Source organism: Nannospalax galili, unplaced genomic scaffold (assembly GCF_000622305.1).
Source record: "Nannospalax galili isolate Female #2095 unplaced genomic scaffold, S.galili_v1.0 scaffold450, whole genome shotgun sequence".
NCBI lineage: Eukaryota > Metazoa > Chordata > Mammalia > Rodentia > Spalacidae > Nannospalax > Nannospalax galili.
The window spans coordinates 1,953,758-1,974,894 of record NW_008329134.1 but is presented as its reverse complement, the minus strand read 5'-3'; the positions used below and the strand labels follow the sequence as shown (position 1 = coordinate 1,974,894).

Genomic DNA, 21,137 nt, shown 5'->3' with positions numbered 1-21,137 from the left:
TCCAGTCTCAGTGCCCATCCCTCCCCACCACCCCACCCCACCCCCAGCTCAGGAAATACTCAAAGCTTTCTCAAGTGGTTTTCACTGAACAGTCTTATAAGTATTTACTTTTTCCATGTATGACTGTTGCCTTTTCACTGTACAGGTCTGTCGTGATGCCTGTGGCCAAAGAGTTTGATCCAGACGTGGTCCTGGTTTCTGCTGGATTTGATGCATTGGAAGGTCATACCCCTCCCCTAGGGGGTTACAAAGTGACAGCAAAATGCAAGTATCTCTTTCCAGACTTCATGAAATGCCACATCATCATACACATTTTAGGTCTTTAAGATAGGCAACACCTTTTACATGAATCCAGAAAGCTCTGGTAAGATGTTTGAAAATGATTCTCATAATAGTTATTGACCTGTTAGCTTTGTGTCTGTAGAAAAATGACTTTGAAGAAAAGCAAAATGGTTTGCTATGGTGGACTTGTCTGACATGTCAGAACTTTGATGCCTTTCAGGAGTCTTGCTTTTTCCTTTAATGACCGAAGTCAAGGGCTTCTGTTTATAGTACGGTAACGGTAACTGATCTGGGATGTCATCTGTCTAGAGAAGCTCCTGGGTAGCTTTTATTTTTATTTTTTGCAAAGAGAATGTAGTCATTAATTTTATTCCATTGTACATGAGGTGGAAATTTCTACTTTCCAATAATGTTATGTCCATCCAGGTTCAAGTACAAAAACACTGTCCCCATACTCAGCAGTGCTATGGCAGTCCTGAAGGTACCAACAAAGAAATGAATTTTGTGTTTTATTGCATTTGAAGACTACAACTCAGTGGAATTGGGCTATAAAGAACATGATCTTTAAGAAAAATTTCCTTGCTCTGAGTGTAAAAGAAAGCATCTGCATAGCCCGTGCTTATGGCTATATTTATATTTGTGTTTATACATTGGCACTATGTGTATCTATTGAAAAAAGAAAAAAATGTAAAAATTGCACAAAGGATGGGGCCCAGTAATGTGCATTTTAAGGGGAGTTGAAAAGCAAACAAAATGAAAACAACCCGAGCAGTTTGAAGCGGGAGAGATGAGTTTGGAAGAAGTGCAGTACACTAATTCAGAAAGAACCAAGAAACCGCTTCATGCCAACCTTTGTTTCTAGTTGGCTGCTCATGTGAGAGAGTTCTCTGTACTCTAATTATTCCAGTAACATTGTTAGGTAGTGGCTATTTTTAACATCTATTATTTACTCAGGGTTCTTGGTGCCTTGTTGTCTCTCGAAAACATATTAAAACAGGCATCCCCACACAGACAAAAAAATGACAATGCATAATTCTTGTAAAATTGAACACAGAGGTGTTTGCTCACATTAGATATCTTTATGGTCTTTTGTTGTTGTTTTCATGGAATGCAACTCCAATACAAGCCAGTCTTTCCATTGCAGATAAAACTCATTTTGGTCAAGGCTGGAGACTAGTTTAGTTTAAATAAAGGAAAATAAAATTGTGCTTGAATTAAGAAAATCCAAATGATACAAAACACATGAAGAACAAAGACGGAAATCTAGAAAAGGTAGTCCTTGTCCTGACATCCAAGAGCCTCCCTCAGGAGGGAGGAATGTCGGTCTTTGAATCTTTCTGCTTGCTAAGAGTTGAGGATTAACATGTCCATTTCTCAAAACTAGATAAAAGGGACTAATCTTTGTGTTTAGAGTTGGATAAATAAGTTTCAAATCTCAAATGTCACATTGGAAAGTAGAATAGGAAACAGTAATAATATAATTCCTCTTGGTTATGGACATAAAGAAGGTAGGCTCTACCACTTTTTGCTTTGCTGTATCAGTTAGCTTTCCATTGCTTTAATAACATAGCTAGCATCAACCAACCTGCAGAATGGAGGAGTTTTGCTTTGGCTCACAGCTTGTGCTGTTTCAGTCCATCGTCAGTCATCACATTGCTTTGTGACTTGTGATAAGGCAGCACATTATGTTGAGGTGAAAGTGGAAGAGCATAAACCTTTACCTCAAGGGCAGGGACAAAAAGAGAGGAGAAGGCATGGGGGAGGGGTTGCATTTTCTTCAAAAGCACACCTCTAGTCACCTAAAGACCTCCCTCTAGACCCTACCTCTTACATTCCCTCTCCTTCCCCATAGAATCATGAGCAGGCTTGAGTGGGACTAAGTAGTTAATATGTTGGCCTCTGAGGTATAGCTCAGACCCAGATTTTAAAATCAAACAAAATGCAATGAAACCTCCAATATTTTAAATCTACTAAAAGATAATTTTATCCATTTTAAAAAGCTTTTCATTTCTTTCTATCCCAGAATAAATTTGAATAGAAAACTGCTTACCTTCTCTTCACCAATTTGTAGTCCCTGCATATCTATTTCCTTCCTTGGTGGTCTTTTCTTCTCAAGAGGCTATTACTTAGAAGCAACCAGAACTAAGCTATCAGTAATTTAATAATTGCCCTTTTGTTAACTTTTTGCCATTAAATATGAAGCATACACAATGGAAAGAGAGGATCTTAGAATGCAAAATGACTAAGGTATCAAAATAGTTCACATATTTCTTAACTGGTGTTAAAAGTGCTTACGGATTTTTAGTGAGTTGAAGTTGCATGAGCCATTGCATTAGTTACTTTTTTGTTGCTGTGATTAAAATACCAAAACCAAAAGCAACTTATGGAAGAAAACGCTTGTTTTGGGTTGTGGATCTCGAAGGAGAGTCTACTGTACTGTGGCAGGCACGACAGCAGATGGCTGGAGCAGGAATCTGGCCAATCACATTTCATATTTCATCACACCAGAAGCTGATAGGGCAAACTGGAAGTGGAGTGAGGCCCTCAGTGACATACTTCCTCTGCAAGGCTCCATGTCCTAATAATTCCATAACCTCTCCAAACAATAACACCAACTGCAGATCAAGTGTTCAAACACATGAGCCTGTGGAGGAACATTTCATATCCAAACCACCATAACCATATATCGGGTTTTCCTTCTGAGGACAAAATCATTATAACAACTATAAGAATAGAAAATTTGAGTCACACTCAAGAGAGGTCATATTGGGGCCCAAGATCTATAAGACTCTTCTGTGACAGCATAAATGACAGCTCCCATCTCTGGGTAATTGTTTACAATATCTGAGGGAGGCTTCAGTTTTCTGGCTCTGTTTACTATAGAAGCCACTACACTAACTGGCTGGAAGCTGAGATTACCTGACAGCCATGAGCATAATCCCCAAATGGTTCACCAAGCTTGCTTTGCTTGCTTTCATATCACCTGGCAGATGTATTTCTTTTCAATCTGATAGGCAATTAAAGTTGAGCAATCACTGTGGCATGCTAGATGTCATTCTCCAAGTGTGGGGAGTCTCACAGGGATGTTAGAAATGGTGTATAAATCTAAAGTAAATTGTAACTAAACAATACAAAAACAAATGGTCTGCTAAACTTTTTCAATTCTGGGTAAACTAATTTTTGCTCCAAATAGTAAAATATTTGATGATTTGATCAGAGAGAGCAATTTTGAGGATACCATCATTTCAGACATGCCAAAATTTATTTCTTTGGCATGTTGACTTGAGTTTTTAAAGGGCTTTGTTTTATACTTTTGAAAAGAAAAGAAAGATCCAAGTCAAAGCAACAATGAATTTTGTTTATTTTAAACATCTAAATAACTGCCCGATTTTAAAAGGAAAAAGAACAGCTGATGCTATTACAAAAATGGGGAGGGGATTTTAAACTAAAGGTAGTTCATGACCAGCGTTCTCTTCTTTCGTCTCTCATTCCTTTATGTGTTGTGGTCTTTGCTGTGAAACTACACACTGATGTTCGACTGGTTTGTGCTAAAATTGAAAGCTTTTTCAAAGTTGAGTATTAGAATTATTTATTTAGAATTTATATTCTTTTGAGGACAGGATAAGTTCCGATATAAAAAGCAGTGCTTTCTGCCCTAATCTTAGTGTATTAGTTATTTTTCTGTTGTTGTGATAAACACCATGACCAAAAGTGACTTATGGAATAAAGAATTTATTTTGGCCTGCAGTTCCAGAGGGATAAGAGTCCATCACAGCAGGGAGGCATGGAAGCAGGAGAGAGCTCACATCTTCAATGACAAACACAGAGCAGGGCATGAAATGGAAGTGGGGCTCAGCTATGAACTCTCAAAGCCCACCCCTAGTGATGTACTTCCCCAGCAAGCCTGTAACTCCTAACAGTGCCACCAACTGGGGAGAAAGTGTTCAAATATTTAGGCATATGAGTGAGATTTCTCATTCAAACTACCACATCCGTTATCAAATGTGATCTTGAAACTATGTTTATCTTTTCTAAATTGTTTTCATGATAGAGTTTAGGAAGATTGCTATGGCAACTAGCCGGTGTTCAGGCAATAAAAGGCTTTCTTGTCATATCCTCAGCTTTGCAGTGTTACTAACTTTAAAAGCAAAAGCTCTTTAGTTCAAATTCATTTTTAAAACTTATCTTCCTTTCCAATAGATGTGAATGTTCTCTACTTTCCTCGGTATCTGATAGTGAATTTCTGTGGGCAAATAGCTTTTGTCACATGTGCTAGAATATTTTTCTTTTGGAATGAAACAAAAGACATTGTAAGATGATAGGCATATCAGATAAAATATATATTCTTTTACAGGCACATACAATTTTTGTTTTAATAAACATTTTACGGTCCTTGGGATAGAAACCATTTTCCCCCAGAGAATAAAGCAATATTTTTAACAAGTAATAGTTGAAGGGAGGAAATCAAATAACATATCTTAGAGACTTGTATTACTGTTGTCCCCTAGATTAAAAGTTACTTTTCTACCTTTGGAAAGCATCTCCCCACTTTTAGGAACATGTGTATGACAGGGAGAAAGCATCCTTTAAGGATATGCATCTGCTTGAATGAATTCATACTTTACTGTGAGTTATGCTCAGGGAAGAAACATATTTCCTGATTAGTTGTCCCTCTAAAAATAAATCTCTGGAAAACTGAATCCTAATCCAAACAGCAAATGAGTGCAAAGAAACAAACTTGTTCAATACATAAGGCTATCTTCACCACACCCTCTGTTCATAACACTTCATCTCTGTGCAATACGTGCATGGATGGATGTAGCTCAAAGTGCCCTCCATCTACACATTTTATCGATTGACAGAGTTGAATATGACATGAACCAGAACAAATACATTTTGTTGAAACTGACTTGTGTTTTTACTTATTCTTTCTCACCAAAGGCTATCTACCTTAAATTGTTCATTTTCTAAATCACTACTCTTCTTCTCAATACTCCAAACTTAGAGTCTGATTACATTAACTTATATTCTTTATTTATTGCGTGATTAGTCCTTTTCTGTCAAAATGAATATATTTCTTTTTTTTACTTTGTTTTAATTGAATTTTTTGTATATTATTTCAACTACTGTGGAAAGTCTGTGGGTTGTATCTGCAATTGAGGAATCGATATGTTGGCTTCTTCTAATGATAGCATGCCAAGCCACAGACAAGGGTAGAGAACACATCTAGAAGACAGCTAGCAGCTAATACTGCATGAAGGATTAACCTAATCCAAAACTTTATCTGCTTGTGCTCCTTCATATTAGAGTGAAAACTGGAGAAAACCAAGTAGCGTTGATTATCCAAAGCTTTCTACCATCCAGCTACCTTCAAATCAAGTTTTCTTTGTATGTTTTTGTGCTGTTTTCAGAAACCAGCCCAGTGCCTGGCACAGAGTCTAAAGTGTTTTTTAAAGCTGATATGTAGATGTTTCTACTATATTTAATATTCTGTGAATTAGGATTTCTTTCTTTATTTTTTTGTCTTTGCTGTTTCCGAGTCACTACCACTTCTTCTTTTATTTTTTGCCACATGTTCATATCTCATAATATTTTAATTAGCACAAATCTGTGTTTCTGAAAATTGTTCCTGACAATAGACTTAAATATCTTCCCTTAATAAGAATAATATTGATAAGAATGTAAGAATTAAGTGAGGATGTCATGGCTTCCTTGTAACTGTGGGTCTTGATCAGAATGTCTATCCCAGCCATCAACACCTGTTAGATTCTAATTAGTAAGATAAACTCATTTTATCTCTGCTTTGCAAAGCAGGACTGGAAGATTATTGATTTCTTTAAACATTAAGCTTTAAATAAACATGAATAATTACTACGGAAGAGCAGTGTGTGTGTGTGTGTGTCTGTCTGTATGTCTGTGTGTGTCTGTGTGTCTGTGTGACTGTATCTGTGTCTGTGACTGTGTGTATCTGTACGTGTGTTAGGATACCCTTGTGCCCATGCTGGCCTGAAATTTGTGATCCTTCCATCTTAGCCATAATTATAATCATGTGTCATTATGCCCAAATAAATCACATGAGTAGAAAATTTTCAGTGAGTAGAAAGATAATAATAATATCTATAAGTAATAAATAATTTGGGATGGGAGTTAATATACTTGAATTTTACTGTTGATATATTTTCAAGTTTTCTAAACATAGCATTAATTAAAAATAATGCAACTTCTTTGAAGATATTGTCAGTTTTTATTACCTGAGATAGGAGAACAGCCAGAAATCCTTGGAAGTAATGCAAGACTCTAGGGAAATAGTAACTGAGTTGTTGGTTCAATTGAAATAATTTTAGTTACTGACTGAAACTTGTTTGATAGAATGCATTCGTCACATGTACAAAACCCTGGATTTGATCCCTGGCACCAGATACACCAGTCGTGAAAGCACACACCTGTGATCACAGCTCTTGGGAGGTGGAGCAGGAGGATCAAAAGTTCAAGCTCATATCCTTGGCAACCTAGTGAATTTGATAGCAGGCTGGGATACATGAGATCCTATCTCAAAGAAATGAAACAAAACCAGTTTAATAAAAGAAGTGCTTGCATCTCAAGTATCTTTATCTGTATGTATGACTACTTTATAATAAATCAAATTGGAATAAATGTCATTTTTTAAAAGAAAATAAAGTATGATTTCTTTGTGGTAAGGCTACAGTCAGAATCTGCCTGTCTAAACACTGCATTTTATTTTGCTATGTTGAGGGGCCCTCTACTCCACATTTTCATATGATACAGAACAAATTTTTTTACAGTTATGCCTTTTAAACAATTGATCTGGACACAGTCAAGAACCAGGAAAAAAAACCTCGACAAAACATTATAAAGTTTAATTCAATCGCACGTTAAGAAGATGCTGCACCATGAAGAAGTGGGATTTATTAATGGATATAAGAGTAGTTCATTACAGGCAAATAAATAAATGTGAGAACACCTTGTTAACAGAATGGAGGACAAAACCATGCAATATCTCGAAAGAAACAGAAAATGCATTGCTTTCATGATAAAAATTCTCAGCTGTTCAGCTAATACACTCAATGGTGAAGTGATGAATGTTTTCCCTTTATGATCAGGAACAAGATGAGGATGCTACATTTGATAAATAGATTCATCCTAGTACTAGAAATGCTAAGGAGAGCAAAGGAACAAGAAAAGGAACCAAAGACATCTGTTCAGGAAGAAGAACGTTACATTCTCTCTGCAGATGACATAATTCTATGTATACAAAATCCTGAAGAATTCAGTAAAAACTGCTAGAGTGAAGCTGTGGAGTTCTATAGTGTCTATAGTACATCTATAGACAGCAAACTATTGAAAGAATGAATGAAGAAAATAATACCCAAGTCATTGATCTTAGGCCCTCAGGATGACTAAAAATTCATACAGACTATGTTTTTTTTTTACTAAAACAGGAACACTGATTTCATCTTGGGAATGAGATCATTATTAATACTACAACAATGATGCCTGCTAGAAATCATTTTGTCTGGTCTGTGCAAAGCGCATGCTCAACATTTCTCTGTTTTGCTTATTTTCGTTTTATGACTGAATAAGATGTTTAAAGTACCCCTTTTTGTATTTTTATGCTATTACTATTTTCACTATTATTATTATATTCTTGGATTTTTTTTCCCCAAAATCATTAAAAAGGATTTAACAGTCATTTAATTTTCTAATTTTAGAAAAAGTGCCTTGCTCAAGTTACAGAGCAAAAGAATAACAAAACCATAATCTGATTTTATGTCTCTTGACTTCCACCTGCAGATATTTTCCAGTAGGTTTAGAGAGTTACTAAAAATACCCCCAGTTTGCACACCATTTTCCCTACTTAGTACAAAAACAATCAGGCAGCATTTTAGGCTTCGGCTCAATATTGCTATGCATCAGAACCTTACTTTGTTGAATCCTCATATGCTGCGTGGTCCCTCACAAAAGTAGAGGATACAGGTCTCTAAGAAATTTATGAATTTATACAACATCATCCGCTTATATGTGTAAAAGTAATTTAAAGAAAAACATAGCTAATTAAGGAAAGATATCACCATAAAATTAGCATATGTTAGACTTGGAAATGATGTTATTTCTAATGACAACCAAAAAGGATTTACTCAAGTGAATGAATGCCCTTTGTTTAAGCTATTACTTTTTCATTTTTTCACTCAATTGCAATAATCCAAAAACCAAGTTACAGAAAAATATTTACCACCTTGAGTGTTTAGTTTCCATAAAACCATCCTTAGGCTAGAATGACTATTGTTTAACTTTGAAGAGCAAAATCACTATAACTATACTTTAAATGAGGCTCTATCAAAATTGCTTATGAAAAGAAAATACAAGAGCTGAGCATGCCATAAAAGAGGTTGCCAACTGCAATTCTACATTAAAATGTATACAATACATTATTCATATGAACATGCATGTTTTTCATACTTTAACATGTCTGTCATTAGAAAACCACTTACATTCAGTGGCATTTCATTGTTAGACTAGCCTTGCTTTCCTAATTTGATAACATAGCATATGAAACTATGGTCACAATTATTTTGTGCCACAATTGATGGCATCTTAGATTCAATGAAATACAATATTTTATTTTTTGAGATTTTTTTAAAGGTCACAGACAAAATGTCATGCTAAAACTAGAGCTTAGATTTCCATTTTGTATTTTCTTTCCAGATTTCTATTGATTCAATTTTGACTAAATTAAAAGTAATAATGTTATCAGGGATATTTTTAAAAATAGATTTTTTTACTGTGGATTTTCTCAGATTAAAGTTCTTCCTTTTCTTGAAAGATCCATGAGGAAAGGCTGTAACTTCGCTATAATGATTACTATTAGCAAGATAATTGGTTTCTGTTTTTGTCATTCTCCATCATTGTGACAAAATACCAAGGAAACAAAGTATTTTAGAGGTTTCACCCAGGTTTCCATATACTCCATTACTATAGGTCTGTGGAGAGGCAGAGGATCCTGCCAGGAGGTGTGTTAGGGCAAAGCTGCTTGCTTAGCTCATAGCTTCAGAGAAAGACTAAGAGAAAGACGCCAATGATAAGATATTCCTTCAAAGGCACACCCCTAGTGATCCACTTCCTCCAGTGGAGCCCTACCTTCTACAGTTTCTGCCATTCCCCAATAGTTTATTCAATTATACATCCACTAAAGAATGAATTCATTGCTTAGTCCTGTGTCGTTATGATCCATTCACTTCCCCTCAAAACCCCACCTCTGAACACTGTGTTGGAGACTTAGCTTTCAAATGAGCCTTTGGGAGATATTACAATCAAACCACAGCAGTTTCTGATTCCTTTTACAAATCAGATCAATACAAAAAGAATCCATCTAAGAAGTTGTTAAGTGATGTTATAGGTTTCTGACAATAATATAAGTGAATAAACTGGAAATGTATGACCAAGAAATACCTATAAGCCTTGTGTAGCTGATAAAGCAATCAAGGAAGTTATGAGTAATGAATGTATTCCTTGCATCCAAAGGACATTTTCCTTTCAATATTCCCATGGATCAGAGTTTCTACAGTAATGTAGTAGTTTCCAAGCTAACAGGCATCTGCCTTACCAGGAGAGCTTATTAGGTGGCTGAGCCTTGCCCCAGAATTTCTCATTTAGTAGGTCTGGAGTGAAGCCTGCAATTTGCATTTTTCCAGGGGTGCTGATAGTCTTAGACCAAGATCCGTGCATTGAGAACCAATGGACTCATTGGCGAAAGAAAGCACCCAGGATCTAGAGATGACTGATTGATTGTTTGGGTCTAAATAGTTAACATCTCACTTTCCTGTGTCTTTTTATTTTTTCCCTTAAATAGAAATAACACATATTATGTCTGTGTTGTGTAAGTTAGAGCCATTATGAGTATCAGTGAAGTAATGAATGACCAGAAAATGTTTGTAAACTTGACACTCAATGAATACTAAGGCATCCATGATATTAAGCATATTAAATTTAGGGATCATATTATTTCTATATAAGCTAGGATCAGAGTTCATATGTTAAGATTTTTTTAATCTTATATAAAAATTAACACTAAAGAGGCATAATGTTTAACAAGTTAAATATTTAAAACATCTGAAAAATTTGAAGTCATTAATTAATTATAATTCCTTTTTTACAAGGACATGACTTCCCCTCTCCAACAGAAACTCTGGGTTTATCACATGTGACAGTGGGATTCATGGCCACAGACAAATCACTGAGAACTGTAGTAATTCTCACACTAGCGCGATTGTGATTCCCGAGAGTGATAGATATTAGCCTCTTCTAGCCAATGTTTTCCTGCAATAGTTTCAAACCAAGAATCACTTCCTTTTCTCTTGGCCCACATAACCTCAATTGTTACTTGGTAGGATACCACAAACTGTACTTGATCCATTGGCAGAAAAGAACTCTGTTTTAAATAGGCTTTCTCTAGAGCTTAGAATTTAATATATTTTAAATACACTATATGAAAAGTGACAGGAGAGAAATGTACAATTTTCTCCTAAATTGTTTAAGAAAGACAAGACTTTGCTCTTTACCATCTTGCAAAACAGCAACTAAAAGGACTAAGTTATCAGACAAGAAGAAAAACTTGAAGCCAAGTACACCAGTGCCAAGGTGACATTAAAAAGAAGGTTCTCAAAGCAAAAAAATCCCAAGAATGGGCAGCATCATTGCAGCTGAGTCTGCATCTTCCTCAGAGGCTTGGCAGATGCTTTCAATTTGCTGCGTACTCGAGAGCCCACACAGGAGGAAGAGACAAGAGTGGAGATGCCCAGGTCTCAGATTACTAGATACGATCTTATTGAAGATGGGCACTGAGCACTGTTGAGCCACAGCACAAAGTACCCCAGTCAGCATGTGAGAAAACTTCGAGCTGATGTTGCTCTGGGACTGTCTGCATCATCTACCTGGGCAGCAGCACAAGTCAGGAGAGAGGTTTTCCTGAGCCAGTGCACAGCTGCTACCTCTGGCCCGGCCTTTCCCTTCCGTCGAACACAACAGAAATTTGTTGTTGTTGCCTTCGCAGTGTCTGGAATTACAGGCATGTGCCACCAGGTAGCCTTGTGTCTTGTCATCAACATAGAGCTCTTTTTGTTTTTTCAGTGCTAGGGCTAAAACCCAGTGCATTGTACATGTTAGTCAAGTGTCCTATCAGGGAGCACCATCTTGAGCCCCAGCTATCTGACTGTTCAGAGCGTCAAAGTAACTTACAGCTGAAAACAGAAATAATGAGCAACTGTTAACCACAGCCTGAAAGACATGAGTTGTAGAGTTTGGAAGACTGTGTTTGTCCACAGAATGAATCCCTCAGGCCTTTTCATAAGATGGAGTCAGTCTAGCTGCATAGCACATGCCAATAGTACAGGCCTATGAAAGTCCCCGTATATAAGAAACTTGTTCATTTGGTGTATGGCCATGAACAGTTCAAAGATTTTCATACAGAGGAAGCAAGGCTCATCTTGTTGCTCACGAAAAAAAAAATAAGGACTAAAAGAGAGGACGCATTTCTATCGAGATAGGGTTATATTATGACCTTCCCCAGAGTAGCTTTTTAAAGCTATGAGGTAAAGAAATTTATCACAGCCTTTTACCAGAAATATTTATCTATGTATTTCTCTTTGTCGGCACATGATACGAATTTTCAATGAAAATGAAAAACAGAAAGATAGACAGGTGGAAGTTGTGACAGACAAAGGTCCTAGTCAGTCAGGCCCAGGTAATACTGGCAGGATTGACTTTATTTGGCTGACCTTTAGCTCTAACAGTTTAGGATATTTCACTGCGTAGCTCTGATCTAAGTTTCATAGCACATGATTTTGTGCTATATAATACCCAACAGTCTCATTTAGAATCTCTTATCTCAGATTCAAAATACATTGCAAGCTCTGTTCATTTATTTGCAGTTTTCTGGGTCTACTATAAACAGTTTTCTCAGACATTGTTATATTTAGTCAAAAATTTCTCCCCCTAGCACTATCCTTTATGCACAATATTTTCTTTCCTGTTTTAGGATAATTATCTAAATAAAGCACACAGAAGAGTCCCTAAAACCACTTCATTGCTCAAGTAGCCAGCAGAGGGAATCCTTTAGTAAATGGAGCAATTTCAGTAACTGCCAGTCCCGTGAAGTGCCTAAAGAAAACAGGAGTGTCCGGCTACTTGGGATGGTTCCAGGAAGGTCGTCTGCCCTAAAAGCTGCATTTCATTAAGGATCTGTGATGGTCATTGGAACTTTGCCTGTTGTTTTACTCAGTAGTCTCCAGGGGACTATTTGGCACTAGGGTGCAAAATGAGCTCAGCAATTAGGGAAAGACACCACTGCAGGCCCTTGAGTAAATCATGAAGTACTAGACTTCACAGTGTAAGTACCAGGCCAAAGTTGTAGTCTAAGGATGCTGCAGAGTCTGGGTTCTCATCCTCCCCAGCGCAACCTGGACCCAGCTCTGCTAACACTTCCTCCAGGAGTGCTGTTCAGCTATTTGGCAATTTCGAAGAATACTTTATTCAACAGAGGAATCACCAAAGGTTTGAACCTTCATCAATTGGAAGTAGAAGGCTCCTGTACCAGCCATCTATTTGTCTAGGGCGGCCCTAGAGCCATCTGCATATAGGACAGACATTGGTGCTGAGACAGCCTGGAAGGGTGAAGGGAGCATTCAATGCCTCTGGGATATGTAGAGACTTACAGTAGAGCTATCTGATGATCCCTATGTGTATGCCGAGAAGACCTGAACAGTAGAGTAAGAAACTTCTTACTTGCACCCAAGTCTAGAGTTTCATCCTCCAGTTCTCCTCAGTTGAATTATACCTTTTTTTCCCCATGTAACAATAAAAAGAAGAATGGAAAGCAGTCAGAGGAAATGATGTGCTGGGCAGACTTCCTTTGACCGCAATCCCAGCACTCAGGAGGCAGAGGCAGACCACAGCAAGTTAAAGACCAGCCGTAGTGGACTCCAGACAAGGCACATTTAATGAACCCTTATATCAGAAAGCAAAATCAAATAAGCTAAGAAAGAAGAAATGGGGTGTCGTTTCCAGTGGCAGATTAGGAGCAAAGAAGTAGGAGATAAATGTTCCTTCTCTCCTTCACTCAGACACTTAACTATTGAAAGGGCTGATTTCTTCAGTCTTCCACTGAAAAAAAAAGAGTTTGGGCCATTCAGTACAAGCTGTTAAATGCTCTGTCTGGACAGCAAGAGCTACAAGGGCTTATGATAATTCCTTATAATCTCTAGTAAATTCAATTTACTCCCATTAAACTTTATAATAATTCCATAAGAGAAGCAATCTTATCATGATCCCCATTTAAGAATGAGGACAGAAATGCATAAAAATGCTAAGAAACAACCAAAGCTGTGAGCAATCAGGATCTGTAGGTGGACTGTATTTTCAGTTTATATTCCATATAAGAAACTGGACTTGTAAACAAGTCTCTCTCTCTCTCTCTCTCTCTCTCTCTCTCTCTCTCTCCTATTTTTCTGTTTTTCCTTCTGCCCTAGAATTGGCACCTTGTATATTGAATGCATAATGCTCTCCCCTTTGAAAAACCTAGGTCCTGCCTTACAAAGCCCTTCAGAGGCGAACTTGGGCTCTGAGTATCAATTCTCTCACAGTGTCTTATTAAAGGTTGCAAAGTAGAGAAAGAAGAATGACAGCACAGAAATAAGTTCACAATGGGCCCAGTGGTGCAGACCTGTAATCCAGTTACTCAGGAGGCTGAGACAGGAAGACAGGTCTAAGAGCTGCTTGGACTACAGAGTAAGCTCAAGGTCGGTCTCAACAACTTACTAAGACAAGACTATGTTTGGTAATAAATAAAAAAGAAGTCTGAAGATACACCTCAGTAACAGAGTGCTTGCCTGGTATGCATGGTTTGTTTAATTGAGAGAGAGAGAGAGAGAGAGAGACTTTCAGAAGACGAAGGAAGGCACATCAGATTGTGGTCTGCCCAAACAGTGCTATCAAGATCTATTTGTTCCATTGATAACTGATGAAACGTCTATCTTGATGGAAAAGTGAGATTTGTATTCTGTATGTAGCAGATATTGAGTTTAAGAAGTGAAAACTTATATCAGATCCTTTGTTTTGTTTTAATTATTTTTAGTGCCCTGCCTCTCAGGCATTAGTTAGCTGTTGCTTCTTATATCTGGCCTCTTAAGTTGAGTGTTGAGTGCTTACCCAGCATTTCAAGTAGTTTCAAACACTGAACAACAGAATTATCATTTTGTTATCTGTGTGACTGAGGCAGGGATAGTAGACAGGCACACACTCAGTCTCTAGGCTCTCCCACTGAACTCTTGCCTTTCTTTTCATTCTAACAGTGATAGTGGTGGGAAGCAGAGATAAAGCTGCAGATTCGAAACAGCGGGGTGATAATCTCTCACTTCAGGGCCACAACTTGCAGGCCTGTGGCTGGTGATTCACACAACAGCTTCAGGATAAAGACAAGTTCATTGTAAACTCTCTTTCCTTCATCATCTGAATACCGTGGGCTTGCTAATGTTCATCTAGGGAAATCAAACCAGAAAGAAAAGAAAATGGTTAAATTCCCACAGATATATATTGGGCACCTGCTCTATGCATGATGACCTGGTGCATGCTGAGTTACCTAGGTCTGAAAAAGTTGTGTTTGCATGCCGCTTATTTTAAAACTGTTCTCTAACAAGGTACCCACTGGCCACATGTGGATTTTCAAATTGAAATTTAAATTATTTCAAATGTTGGTTGGTCATACATAGCTAGCCTTTACCATATTAGATAACTCAAATTTCATTACTGAAGAAAGTTCTTTGGGAGAACATTGTCTAGTGATTAAAGCCTAAACAAAAGAAAGAAAAATAGACTCCATTAAAAATTGGTGTTCCACTAACAAAAATTAAAGCAAGCATAGGGCCAGGTTATGTTAAAAGAAATGAGATTCACGATTTTATAGAGGATGGTCAGAGATGACCTCATTCACAAATGACATTGGTGTGAAAAGCTGAAGGTGATGAGGGAGGAAGCTAAGCGCTGTCTTAGGAAGGAGCCTTCTAGGCCTAGGGAAAGGCCAGGGCAGAGTCCATGAGGAAGGACATGCTGGAGGACCCCAGAAGGGTCCACAAGGTGGAATGATGGAGGTCAGGTGATGCAAGTGGTAAGAAGTAACTATAGCCCGGTTTATTGTGAAGGCAACTGAGCTGGTCTTGACCAAATCCCACTGAGTTAGGATGGAGTAAAGGCTGACTTCGGAGTTGGGGCCTGGGCACTACATAGGAAGGAGTTGCTGTTAACTACATCAGAGAGTGGTATGGAAGCTAGTTTAAGATAATAATCAGGTGTTGAGCTTTGAAAACATGAGATCTGAAATGCTCCCTAGACATCCAAATGGATTTATCAAAAAGGCAATTGGACAAATATCCTTTGAGTTCAGGAGCCACGTCACAGCCCAAAGCACAAAGCTATAACCTTAGATGAGATCACCCAGGAGACAAGCCCAGGTTGAGAAGATACCTGAAGATGGAGGATGCTGCGGGGCAGTCCACCATTAAGATGATGATGCCAGGAGGAGCCACTGTAGAGCCCTGGGTTCGCTAGCAGAGCACACTGTCCTGCTACTCAACTGCAGCAAGTGGTTCAAAAAGGAGTTGATAGACTTTACAAGATGAGAACTTATCATTAAATTTACTAACATGGAGGCCACTGCTGACCTCAACAACACGTGCTTTGGTGAGGGAAAAGCCAGATCGTGAGAGGAGAGGAACTGTAGACTGCGTAACTGTGCTGTTGTGAGAAATTTTGCTCTCTAAGGAGCAGATACGTGGAACAATGAATGAGTTGAGTGATCCAATGAGCACTTTAAAAGTAATTAGTAATATTCATCAAATAACAACATATTTACGAGTGCTGGTAGTGATCTACTACAAAAGGAAAATTGATGGGGCTGTGGAAGGAGGAAAGACTTGCTGCAGAAATATCCTTGAATTTGTGAAGGGAGCAAGAACTAGTGTGAAGATGGAGGGCTTGGCCTTGGAGATGTGAGAATTTATCCATAGTGACAGTGGAAAGTTCAGAGCCTGTGGCTCAGATGCTAACATGAGGCGGAAGATGTGTGAACTAAGTTCCTGATTAGCTTTTTCCTCAGAGAAATAAGAAAGTGATTGCTGTAAGAGTGGGGAGGAAATGTGAAGTTTTGAAAACAGGGTGCAAAGGGGAGTATACTAGAGGAAAATGTCTTAGAGCAATTTGAAGGGCCAGTGTGAGGTTCATGGATGTCACTTCACAATGAGACCCATCAGCACAGTCATGTAATTGTCACTTCTGGGAAGGGCAGTCGGATGTAACCAGGGATGAGAAATCACAAAAACGGGCAAGGAACCACTTACGTGAGAAAATATGAATTTTAAGTCAACTGAAGGAAGGGAGAAAAGGGGGCCAAGAGGAAAGAGAAGCTGTGAAGATCCCTGGATTGCAGATCCTGGGATACTGCGGCTGGTGTAGCAGGGTGCAAACTGGAGGGATTGGGGGAGCAGTGGAGGCTGGAGGATGCTAGGGATTGATATCAAGGAAGATCTTGAATTATTGTTGATGCAAATAACCAGGGCATGATCCTAAGAACAAGTCATGAGTCCCATTCCGGAGATTAGTTCGTGAATGGAGCCACACTTTACATTTTCTTAGCTCCCCATGCCACTTATTTCAATGAGTCTTATCTCTTCATGAGGACATTTGTGATGAGATACAACTAGCTGATGTCTACATTTGAAAATCACAAACAGGGTAGCACATACCCCTGTACCTCAGCAGGACTCCAAAACTTTTTTTTCTCTTGTGAGACTAGACAGCATGAATTTGCATCTGATTTGACACTTAAGCTTCTTGGTCCATCAAATTTCCAAGAGGTTTTGTTGAAAGACTTCAAATGCAAGCCTGGAAATGATACAGCATTATTTAATCATGTTTAGCCAAATTTTAAATAGATGGGAAGGGCGGCTGTGTCCTGTTACGGATTCTGTACTCCTCTTCTATATAGCCTTAAAGATGCCCGTCTATTTACTTGGATAATCAAAGGAACCTCAGAAAGGACCAAACAGAAATTTTAAAGTGTTCATGCAAATGGGAGAAGTCAAGAAAATGCTATTTTTTCCTAATATGTAGGAAATTCCATTATTTATGAAAAATGTAATATCTGACAAATTATTAGAGTCAAGTTTGTATTTTGTGTTTTATAGACTCTTATTTCCAAAATAAATAGACAAATACTTACTTTTATTCTTGACATAGAAGATATGTAAAATTTCTGCTTTGCGATGTGAAGACTTACTGGCATTTAATGATAGAGGGGGAAAAAAAACACAGAAAAAGAATGAATTGCTTTGAGATTCTAGCAAAATATGTATCTTTTCCCTAGTTTAACAGTGACTTTGATGGAGCATTCAGTTAGGTCAAGCAGGATTCACTCACCATTACCCTTTAAAGCACAAGGTAAGAACTTATCTTCACGAAGTGCCACTGGATGTCTGGCACCACATAACTAAGGGGAATCAGTAGCGTCTATGGGAAGCCTCAAGTTCAAAGGGAGTGGAGACATCCTGTTAGGTGTTGTATTTCACTTGTGCTCCTAAAACTGCCCAGACTCCCTTCAGTGTTTTCCTTTTCATTCTTGAGCTTGATCTTCTCTGTCCCTCAGACAAAGCACAATAAAACCCAACATCAGACTTAAGCATTTTCTCTGTTTTTAGGACTTATTTTTAGGGATAAAAGTCTTTCTGTAGGAAAACCATTCTGTTAATGAGGGTGAACAGGGGACACACTCCACTCCAGAGGGTTTGTGCATTATAGAAGCAAGAGCATTGCCTGGGCTCAACTCTGCAGGAGGCAAGTTCTACTGTTGAGATGTTTACCACAAGGAAGGAGGAAAGTCAATAGAAAAATAACTAAGGAAGTTGAATTGAGCTGTAACCTGTCCAATGAGGAAAATCATTCTCAGTTCCTCAGACAAAATGCAAACATAGAGAACCAGGCTGTTGTAAACTGCCTCTGGAGACAACAGTCTCAAGATTTAGTACATGTGTTTATTCAATTCAGAAAACCACATCTATTTTTCCCTCAAATTTAAAATCATGATCTCTGACTTCCTTGGATTTCCTAAAACATGTCTTCCCCAACATTTTCTGCTAGAAAATTAATTCCAAAATAATATTGACTGACAGAATTTTTTATAAATAGGTCTAGTGATATTTTTAATGTATTTACTGCTGTGTAATAAATAAATATGAACATATAAGTCACCAACATTCTGATGTAAAAGGAAACTTGGCTGTCATTGGGTAAAAAAATAATTCTTCCCAGATGATAGCTTATTGAACAATTTCTCAAAATCTAAATAATTCTTGAAGACCAGAGAGAACATATTTTTGCTAAAACTGTAGGACTTACCTTTCCCCTTTGTATTTTAAAGTATTTATAGCTTGAAGAGAATACATAGCATCACATGCTCCCTAAAATCCATATACACTTTACCACAATTGTTTGAAGGACACTGTCTGTGGTTTCGATCCTTATTGTGTTTCTGCCTCCTGTATACGCAGAATATCTAATAATCACACTTGGAGTTAGATTCAGCTTGTGCCTGTTGTGCTGGAGAAGACATGAATGATGGGCTACAATTCTCTGTTTCTGGAATTAGACTCACCTAAATTTTTATTTTTTAATTTATTTTGTTTTTATTTTATGTGGATCCGTGTTTTGCCTGCACATAAGTGCACCGCATGCATGCAATGCCTGTGGAGACCAGAAGGGGGTATTGGATTCCTTGGAACTGGAGCTATAGACAGCCGTTAGCTGCCATTTGGGTGTTGGGAACTAAACTGACCGGAAAGAGCAGCCAGTGCTGGTAACTGCTGAGCCACCTCTCCAGTCCTTCACTTAATTTTTTTTCATTTGCTATTTGTTACATGTGTTAAATGGGTAGAATTAAACAGTAGAAGTGGTTATAAAACAAATGTTAGGTTTTCCTCATCTAAATTCCCTTTTAAGATCTGGGGTTTTAGGCCGGGTGTGGTGACACACACACAGGTGGATCTCTGTGCATTCAAAATTAGCCAGGTCTACACAGTGAGCTTCAGGTGAGCTGGGGTTACAAAGAGACCCTGTTAAAACTAGAACAAAAACAAAAACAAAAGAACCTGGGTTTTAAAACACTGTCTCCCTCTCCCCATTCCAACAAGGAGCTGGGAGCATCTCCATGTGATGCTCCTGCCTATGTCCATGCCTGCCTATGTTCTTTCTGTTTTGTTTTGGTTTTTTTTTTCCCCCGTAAGTCTCTTCAAGAACAAATAAAGATAAAAGCAAAGACTTTTATAAGTGTAGGAATTAATAAGGCACATCTCATGCATGCCTTTAAAGGAATTTCCTCTGGAGCATGGACCCATACATGGCTGCCATGCTTACAATGTGCTGTTTAGACATGTATATCTGTACCTACCTACCTATCCATTCATTCATCTTTAATGAACATCTGTTGCAGTTCACATTCCCAACATATGAAGGAAAAAAAAAGAGAATAAAACATTTTCAAAAAAAAAAAAAAGAGTCCAATTCAGTTGCTGTTGTGATGAAAGGATTAGTATTATCAATTTCACCCTGTGATGGGAATTTTCTGTAAATTGAATAGTGACACTCCAAAGGTCTAATGTTTTGAGAAAATAGTTTATAATCTCATAGACAATATGTTTAAAAAGTACCTTCTTTTAAAATACTAACCCCCCAAATTTTTAAATTCTTCTGTACGGAAGGTGTGGAACCTTTCAAATTCTACTTACATTGATGGATAAAGAAAATGTGGTACATATACACAGTAGAACACTACTCTGCAGTTAAAAAGAATGAAATCCTGTCATTTTCCACAGCACAGATGCAACTGGAGAGCATCATGTTAAGTGCAATAGACCAGACACAAAAAGACAAGTACTATGTGACGTCACTTACATGCTCAATCTAAAATGTTCTCATGGAAGTTGTGAGTAGAATATCGGTCACTGGGGGCTGATGTGACTAGGAGAAAGGGGGGGATGGAGAATGGCTGCTCCATGGGTACTAAGTCAGTTAGGTTCAAGAAATTCTGTTGTTGCACAGTAAGGTGACTATAGATAATAATTGTGTACTGTATGTTTCAGAAAGTTAGATGAAAGAATTTTTAAAAGTTCTCAATGTTTAAGGAGATATATTTGATCTAGTTTAAACATTACATCATATGTCCATGTGTCTAAACATCAGAGGATGCCTCATTAAGAGGTACAATTTTGTCTTTATGTATCATGTAAAATTAACTTTAAAAGGGAGAAAAGGAGTATGATATCAAGAAATATGAAGATTGCTGAGTTAGGAAGTTATTTCATAGGGAATGTTTCCAAAGTATGGCTTTGGGTTTGGAATCTCCACAAAGCAAATGGTTATTAATAAAAAAACATGTTTTAATCTTAGAATATATTTGCTATGGTTTCTCTGATTGAAAACATAACTTTTGGATGAGATAAAAACTTTTCTCCCACCAAATCAAAATGCTAATTGGTTATCCCATCAATAGAGAATCTTTCCTTTGTGGACCTTAGACTGAACTGAGGTAAAAAGTTGTCAGTGCAACCGAGTGAACTCCCCTGGGGTTCTCATGTTACTACCAAGTGCAGTTCCGAAAGCCTCCACTCTCCTCGACTGCATGTGTGCTCAACTTCTCTTTTTCATTTTTACTGAGATTCAAGAAAAATCTAACAGTGTAGAAAGAGATTACACCAAAGATACTGACATGATGGAAAATTATCAAGTACTAGGGGCAATTT

The 21,137-nt window shown here is 37.8% G+C and overlaps 1 protein-coding gene across 1 annotated transcript in view; it reads left to right on the top strand.

Annotated features, from left to right (window-relative positions):
- Positions 1-21,137, top strand: part of Hdac9 (histone deacetylase 9) — an 897,356-nt gene that overhangs the window by 779,672 nt on the left and 96,547 nt on the right. The window contains exon 23 of the mRNA XM_008832701.3: positions 146-264. Coding sequence (XP_008830923.1) covers positions 146-264 — 119 coding nt within the window. The remainder of the gene's footprint in view (positions 1-145; positions 265-21,137) is intronic.